We start from the raw sequence: 8,392 nt of genomic DNA, 5'->3' as shown, positions 1-8,392 counted from the left end.
AATGACCCTGAAAGAGCAGACCATGCTCTTTCACACTCCACGTCTTTATGCCTACTATTCTAACTGGAATGCCTAGGCAAACTCCTACACATCCTTATGGCTTAGCTTAAAAGCTGACCCCTCTGGAGTCTTCTCCACTCCCTCTGGTCTGGCCAAGTCAGTCACCCCAGCACTATTTAGACTTCCATTATTCATCGTAGTTAATGTCAGCCTGTCTTTCTCCTCCACCAGACCATGAATTCCGGAGCCTAGGACCCCGCATAAATAGTCCACAAATGCTTGTTGAGACAATGTCATTTATGCCCTCAAGCCTGGAATATTCTTTCTAAAATGTAAATCTGAGCATTGTGTATTATGTCCCTATTTCCTTCATGTCTTGTTACAGTGGCTTTCTCTCTGGTCTCATCTTGCAATCCCTCCTTTTTTCTACTCCAGGAACACTGGAGTTCTTCTAATGCCCCGAATGTGTTCTCCTTTGTCTTGAGTCTTTAATGCACACTTCCTCAGCTCTTCTTGGCCAGACTAATGCCTAGTCATTCTTCAGAGAGCTTACACAGTCCTCACGAAAGCTTCCTTGATCCCCTCCTCACCCTTGGACTAGGCTGAGGATCCCACCTGGGTGTCCCCATCACACCTTGTACTTTCCAAGTGGCAGCATGCATAATTCTGGGCCAAAATGACTTGTCTCTCTTGCCTACTAACCTATAAGTTCCTGTGCCTAACTTGCCTACCAGCATGTCCCTAACCCCAAACACAGGTTTGGAAGGGAGTAAGTACCTGAGAAATCTGTGTCAAATGAAAGTTAGACAAATTAATTTCTCTTTCATAAATCAATAGCTTTTCATTGCCTTTAGTACAAATAAATCACAGCTTTATGATCCTTTCTGATCTGGTTACCATGTATTTTTAGTCTCATCTCTTCCAAACCCACCCTTTGGTCTCAGGGTCTCTCTCAAACTCTACATGGCAGTTCAATCAAATTGAGTGAAGGTCCTCCTTGCTGGCTCTCAAATCTTTCAGCCTTGGCAACTGCTAGACTCGGTTTTCTCCTCACCTCTCACTCACTCCTCTTCTTTTTCTGACTAACATCCAATAATGTTTGTGTTTTCAATTAGACCCCTCTTTCTCTAGCAGCCTCCTTTGACTTCCTAAGACCAGCTCTGGTGCACTTCATGGGTACCCCTGTAGTGTTCTGGGCTTCCTTCTCACCACTCTGTTTCCCCAAGTAGATTCAATGGCCATCTGAACTGTGTCCCCGAAGTCTCTAATTTTAGCTCAGCACCTGTCCACAGTAGGCACTCCAGAAATATTTGTGAAATGAACTATTAGCGAGTATGTCTTGTCTTTCAAAAGTAGATTGCAAGAATTTCCTGCGTTGCAGTGAGGGAAGCCGAAGTACCTGTGAGTCCCTCCCTAGGCCAGAGGTTAATACCTGTCTCCAGGGAGCCCAATTTATTCTGCTTGGAGGTTGTGCCATCAGATACTTGATAATTGAATTAATTGGTGGAACCATGGCTTAAAGTCCTCCAAAACCTGAGACTGGGATCATGGTAACCTTAGGCACTGGTTTTCAAGAGGGGACCACAGCTGCTTTCTAAAAGCCAGTACTGGGAAGAGTGTCACCCACCCAGTCAGTCTCTGCAGATATTTAAGGAATGAATTCTAGAGCAGTGACAATGTGAAGAGGTAAGCTGTGCTTGTTCATCTCACCATGTTCTGGGCTCAGACCTTTCAACGGAATGGCATGGTTATAAGGGCTGAGGTCACATGGTGACCTGTATTCACCTGTATTCACATTCCAGACTCAAGACAAAAAGAAACTTATTTAAAATCTCAGAAAGGGTGGACAAGATCTTTTCGATAATGATTCAGTGGCTTCAAACTAAGAAAACCAGTTTGCCTTCTCTGGTAAATAAGCTGTATTTAATATAATAGCTGGACTCAAATGAGATAATTTGTTAAAATGTGACCAAATGCAAGTTGCCACCCAACATGAGATGCAGAAACAGACTCTAAATTGGCAACATGGGACATGGACCCCTTACTGCTCTCTGTAGAATCATAACAGAAGATAAGACTCACACTGCAAGTTCCCAAAGGCTGAGAACAAAGAAATGCAAGGAAATTTTGAGACAAAAGATCGAGAGGCAGCATTTTAATACATAAACGGTCAGGTTGGGCCAGAGTGTTATTCTCCAAGTGTGGTGTGGCCCAGCAGTGTCCCCTGAGAACCGGTTAGAAATGTAGACTCTCCAGCCCCCTTCCCTCCCAGACTGACTGAGCTCGAATAAGATCTCCAGGTGATTCGTATGCCCATCAAAGTTTGAGAAGAACTGGGCTAGCACATTATTAATGTGGGGTTCTGCTCTTAAAATGCGCTTTAAGGTAAAAACAAACCCATTTAAAGCATTTTAGATCATTCTTTACTCCATTCTCTCTGAGCAACACTGTCACACATCAATGTCCTGCTCTGGGACTTTGAGCCTCTCTTACGAATCACAAGTTGTACTGACGTTTGCTGTACCATTTGTGTAGACAGTCTTCATGGATTACAAATTGGACTCTAAGACTTCCATCGGCTAGAACCCCAGGAGTTAGTTAGGTTGTATGATAACTTTCATTTTTAGAGATGATGAAAACGAGACCATGACTCACTCAAAAGGCATCAAGCAAATTTGTATATGAATCAGATGAGAACTCAAGCTTTTGAGTTGCCAATGTGAGGCTCACCCAACTATGATGTCTTTCCTTTTTATACAAGACGGGGTTTTTTGCATGAGAGATTTTTTAAAAAGAACAAATCCATAGATAAAGCCATGCACATGGTGGCCCCTGGGATTGTGGACGTCTAAGAAGGAGCTTTTCAGAAGAGATATATGTCTATGCAGAACACGCCCTACTGAGCCCAGCCTCCACATTCCTGCTGCAGCCCACACTGGCAGGTTCTGCATCCAGGAGCCTTGGAAACCTCAGAACCCCATGAGGACTCATAGTCCGCTCACAAAGGTGGAGTGGAAATGATCCAGGATTACCGTGAGGGCCATGGGTACTGCTGCTTCCTTGGTGGCTCAGTGGGTAAAGAATCTGCCTGCAATGCAGGAGACTTGGGTTCAATCTCTGGGTAGGGAAGATCCCCTGGAGAAAGAAAAGGCTACCCACTCCAGTATTCTTGCCAAGAAAATCCCATGGACCGGGGACAGAGGAGCCTGGTGGGCTACAGCCCATAGGGTCACAAGAATCGGACAAGACTTAGCAACTAAACCACCAAGGATACTACTACGAAAAAAAAGAGGTGGCTTCTAGATGACAAGAACCTACCCTGAGAAGGATGCTCACTCTGATTAATTTGTTTCTTTCACAGATTTAGAAGAGCTTATGTAACTGGGCTCTGCCTAAATACACGTGATGGGCTTCACTAGTTTGGATAACTTTCTGCTTAATTTCAATTTCCCTGGAGCAAAGTGGAGCCACCTGATGACTTGGAAATGGTCAAGACTGTGTATCTGGCACTGACACCAATGTGCTTCTTCCTACCTCTTCTGAATTTAAGATTTCTCTGTCAACCCCAACTAAACAAAGGCCCCAGTGGGATTTGTTCAGTTTCACCTGCCTGCACGGTGATTCTCCTAAGGTCCTCCAGAGAATGATTGCCAGGGCAGCTGCTTAAATCCCACCCCTTCCCCACCCCTCCTCTCTAGACATGCATGTCCAATGGGACATCTTCCTATATAATTGATTAAAAAACAAAAAGACAGTACATTTTAAAATTCCACGTAAAAAGTATTGCTTTGCTACTGTGCTCCTGCCTGCTTGCTCACTACACGGTTTGGCAAAGGATAGAGTCATGAGGAATTCAAGGCTGAAGATGTTTGGGAATATTTTTAGCCGACACCAATGTACCTGGCACCTTGCACCCCTCTACAGCCCAGAGTTTTGGGGCTTGGCCTAAGGCAAAAACTACAAAGCAGCCTAATGAGCAAAATTATACAACAGGAATGTATGTGCATATTCGACATTGTTTCTTCTTTTCAGGGGCAGCCCTCTGGCTATGACCCATGCCCTCTCCAAGGGCGACGGAGGAGTCCAGACAAGGCTTCTTCTGTTCACAGCTGCCAGCTCTTCCACAGCCCCTATGGCCCCAGGGACCTGCCCTGCTTCAAGTGGGCCCGAAGCAGCCCTGCAATTTCCACATAGGCAGGCGATTTCAGAGCGATAGACAAAGCCGTTTGGCCAGCCTACAGGAGAGAAAGAAAAGGAAAAACAAATTTTTATCCCACCGCAGAAAGGAAGGGTGAGTTGGGAGCCAAGGATATACACAGGGCATAGAAGTCTGTTTCAAGCATTCTCAGAGTAGAGGAGGAGACTCCAATGACATGAGGGTCAGAGAAACGGGCTCCCTTCTATGGAAGCAGCATTCACTCCTGGGAAATCTGTGCCAATGAAAATAAAGAAGTGTCACTTGTTTTTTAACACTTTTTCTTTTTAAATCGGAAAACAGAGAAATGAAAACAACTCTTCCATTATTTCATTACACAGACCTAAATGAAAGTTAGCATTTTGGTGAATTTCCCTCCAATCTTTTCTTCTATGCAAATGTGTTGTTGGTTTTTATGTAGAGGAATGATCATGTGTATCAATTTTGAATGTTACTTTTATTTTTAACTCACCATGATATGCTATGAGATTTTCCCTGCTCTTACACAGTCATCAGAACATATCATTTTTCTTATCCACTCTATAATATTCCATTATTTACTGAACTATTTTCCTTCTACTGGAGATTTAGGTTGTTTCCAAGTCTTCACCATCATAAACTTAGTGCAGAAAGCATGCTCCCATTCCTAATTATTTCCTAAGGATCAATTCTTTGAAGTGGGTTTGCAACTAGGAAGGGCACATTCATTTTTACCTCCTGATATTTAATACCACGCTACTTTTCTCACTTCAGTTGCAGTGCAGGGAGCTGCATCCTGCTATCTAAAGAAGCTGCAGGCAGAGCAACTCTCAGTAGGCAGCACCATCTCTACACAGAGATGAGGGGAAGGGCTGCCATGATGCAGTAGATGCTGAGCTCCATGAGGGCTCCAGCCTGTACCCAGAATTATGAAACCATAACAGCTCCAAAACCCACTTTTTCAGCAACTCATTTGGAGGCAAAATCCAACCTAAGGTTATCTCTGGTCCTTACTTAGCCCATTTAAATGTGTGAATATTTTTACATCTTCCAGCATAAACATTAATACGTTGACACATGGGGCCACCCAAGATTCACTAGAGTGCTCTCTACTGCGGATGGGGGAAACTACTTCCTAAAATGTGGAAATGCCACAGAAGCAGGTGGGAAGTGTTCACACTCAGCTAAAACCCCTTCAGTCTCTTCTCTGAGCTTCAGGATGGAGTCCAGCTGCCACCAGGGCCCCCCACACACGTAAATAACTATAATGCATGGCCAGAGGCCAAACAAGCAGCAGAGAAGCAGAGTGAGCTCCAGAGAGGATGACCACCCTGCGTGTATGGGGGAAGGGTGGGGGACAGGCCAAGGAAGTGGCATTTCAGCAGACAGGCTTCCCCAAACAGACAAAGATGAAGTTTTCCCTGAAAAGGCCTCGTGACTCCTTGTGCCCTGCTTTTATCAGTTTTGTAACTTGATATTTGTGGGATTATTTGACAAATCTCAGTCCCCACGAGGTCAGACACTGGATCTGGCCTGTTCTGCTGGCCCAGCCCCTGGCCCCATGCCTGCGGTCTGGTCGGTCCTAATATGCACTTTTGAAAGAGGGGATGCCAGTGACATTATAACAGAGTATTCAAGTTGATCAAGAACTTGAGCCACCTGAATCCTAACGAATATGTTCCTAGACTGGACAAGTCTGGAAGAAAGCAAAGATGTTCCTCAGAGGCATCTTGTGAAAGCCCCACAGAGGCACCTGGGGTTTATTTAGGGCTGTCCCCTGCTATACTTCATTAACCCGGAGGCTGCACATAAACACAAACAGTGTGATTAACCGGGCAAGAGTCACAGGACCAGTCCCAGGGGCCACGTGCAACTTTGACAGGGCCCACCTGGAGATGACAGCCTACGTCTATGGGCTCTTCAATTACAGACATCGAAAGTGGGGGGCCCCATTCAGCTCAGAAAGTGTGGCCAGAGAGACCACCTGAGGAGGGTGTGTCCCTGAGATGACTCTGCCTGAGCACTGGGAACAAGTCCATTGCGCGCAGCTCTGGTGGGAGTCAGGAATGGCAGGTCCCTATTCAGCAGCACTGCAGGCCCAGAGAGATGGCAGGGGCTTGGGCAGCCAGCACACCTGTGTGTGTGTGTGTGTGTGCATGTGTGTGTGTGTGTGTGTGTCTGGTGGGGGGTTATCTTTCAGTATGACAAGAACTCAACAAGAAGCCACTGCACATCAGGTGAAGATGGGCAAGGCATAGTCTCTGCCTTCTCAGTTCAGTTCAGTTCAGTTCAGTCGCTCAGTTATGTCTGACTCTTTGCGACCCCACGAATCGCAGCATGCCAGGCCTCCCTGTCCATCACCAACTCCCGCAGTTCACCCACACTCACGTCCATTGAGTCAGTGATGCCATCCAGCCATCTCATCCTCTGTCGTCCCCTTCTCCTCCTGCCCAATCCCTCCCAGCATCAGGGTCTTTTCCAATGAGTCAACTCTTTGCATGAGGTGGCCAAAGTACTGGAGTTTCAGCTTTAGCATCATTCCTTCCAAAGAAATCCCAGGGCTGATCTCCTGCAGAATGGACTGGTTGTATCTCCTTGCAGTCCAAGGGACTCTCAAGAGTCTTCTCCAACACCACACTTCAAAAGCATCAATTTTTTGGTGCTCAGCCTTCGTCACAGTCCAACTCTCACATCCACACATGACCACTGGAAAAACCATAGCCTTGACTAGACAGACCTTTGTTGGCAAAGTAATGTCTCTGCTTTTCAATATGCTATCTAGGTTGGTCATAACTTTTCTTCCAAGGAGTAAGCATCTTTTAATTTCATGGCTGCAGTCACCATCTGCAGTGATTTTGGAGCACAAAAAAATAAAGTCTGACACTGTTTCCACTGTTTCCCCATCTATTTCCCATGAAGTGATGGGACCAGATGCCATGATCTTCGTTTTCTGAATGTTGAGTTTTAAGCCAACTTTTTCACTCTCCACTTTCACTTTCATCAAGAGGCTTTTTAGTTCCTCTTCACTTTCTGACATAAAGGTGGTGTCATCTGCATATCTGAGGTTATTGATATTTCTCCCAGCAATCTTGATTCCAGCTTGTGCTTCTTCCAGCCCAGTGTTTCTCATGATGTACTATTCTAGAAGCTCTCAATTTGATAAGTGTTTTGGAGGCACAGACCAAACAAGCCCTTCCAAGGGTGAGCCTCGGGGTGGGGGGCAGGCATCTATCCTCACCACCACCTCCCCATCCTTCATCACTCTGGCTGCCCCAAGAGTCTGGGTGATCAATTTCTCCAATTACCTTCCAAACTTGGGGAAGACACCTTGCTGGCTGTTCTGGGGGTTCTGCATTCACAGCAACCTTTAAACGTTGGCAGGATGAAAGAACCCAATTTCAAGACATGATTCCTCTCTCAATTTTCCAACAGAGCACCTAAGTCTCCATAGGAAACTGAACATTGAAACGAGATGGTGATCATGATAAGGGCTGGATGCCACCCCTCTATGCACAGCAGGAGGCACAGGGCTCGGTGCTTGCTGGGTCCCCAGTCAGCTGTCCCTATCTCCCACTGACATTTCTCACCCAAGTCAATTTGGGAAATTTCTGCTTGGAAACCTCAGCAGGCAGTAGGAGATTGACCTCTGTGAGCTGGGATCTAGAACCTTCTGTGGGCCTGCTGTCTGACTGACCGGGCAACCCTGTGCTTGCTGGGCATCACCTAACCCTCTCTACCCTCCCCTAGGACAGGCTTCTGTCACCATCTCCGGTTTAGCTGCCCCGTTCCTACTTCCCCAGCTTCCAGTCCTCCCCCAAACTGCAGCCAGCCTGGTCCTCAACCCTGTCTGGCTCTTCCTGATCCAGCACTTGACTTGGATGGCTTTTCATCCAAGAAGTTCAGTACTTCTATACCAGAGTTTCTCAGCCTTGGCACTACTGACATGTTGGGCCAGATAATTTGTAATTCTTCACTGCTGCCGTACATTGTAGGATGTCCAACAACACCCCTGGCCTCTACCCACTAGATGCCAGGGCTGACCCCTGCACATACTTATGACAGATAAAAATGTCTTCAGACACTGTGGGATCTCCCCTGGAGAGAAAAATCACTCCTGAATGAGAACCATGTCTCCCTTTGAGGACTAGTATTCTCTGATTGGCCCCTCCTAACTCTAGACCTTCATCCTCCCTATTCCCTCCAGACACTGCCCGCTAA

General features: G+C 46.2%; 1 protein-coding gene across 2 annotated transcripts in view; it reads right to left on the bottom strand.

Annotated features, from left to right (window-relative positions):
• Positions 1–2,140: 2,140 nt before the first annotated feature.
• Positions 2,141–8,392, bottom strand: part of KANK4 (KN motif and ankyrin repeat domains 4) — a 74,263-nt gene continuing 68,011 nt past the window's right edge. For both annotated transcript variants that reach the window (XM_006055926.4, XM_006055928.4), the window contains one exon: positions 2,141–4,235. In XM_006055926.4, the coding sequence (XP_006055988.4) occupies positions 4,131–4,235 (105 nt within the window). In that variant the 3' untranslated portion in view covers positions 2,141–4,130. The remainder of the gene's footprint in view (positions 4,236–8,392) is intronic.

The sequence above is a fragment of the Bubalus bubalis genome, chromosome 6, assembly GCF_019923935.1.
Source record: "Bubalus bubalis isolate 160015118507 breed Murrah chromosome 6, NDDB_SH_1, whole genome shotgun sequence".
NCBI lineage: Eukaryota > Metazoa > Chordata > Mammalia > Artiodactyla > Bovidae > Bubalus > Bubalus bubalis.
The sequence above is the reverse complement of the archived record's forward strand: the minus strand, read 5'-3'. Positions and strand labels throughout refer to the sequence as shown.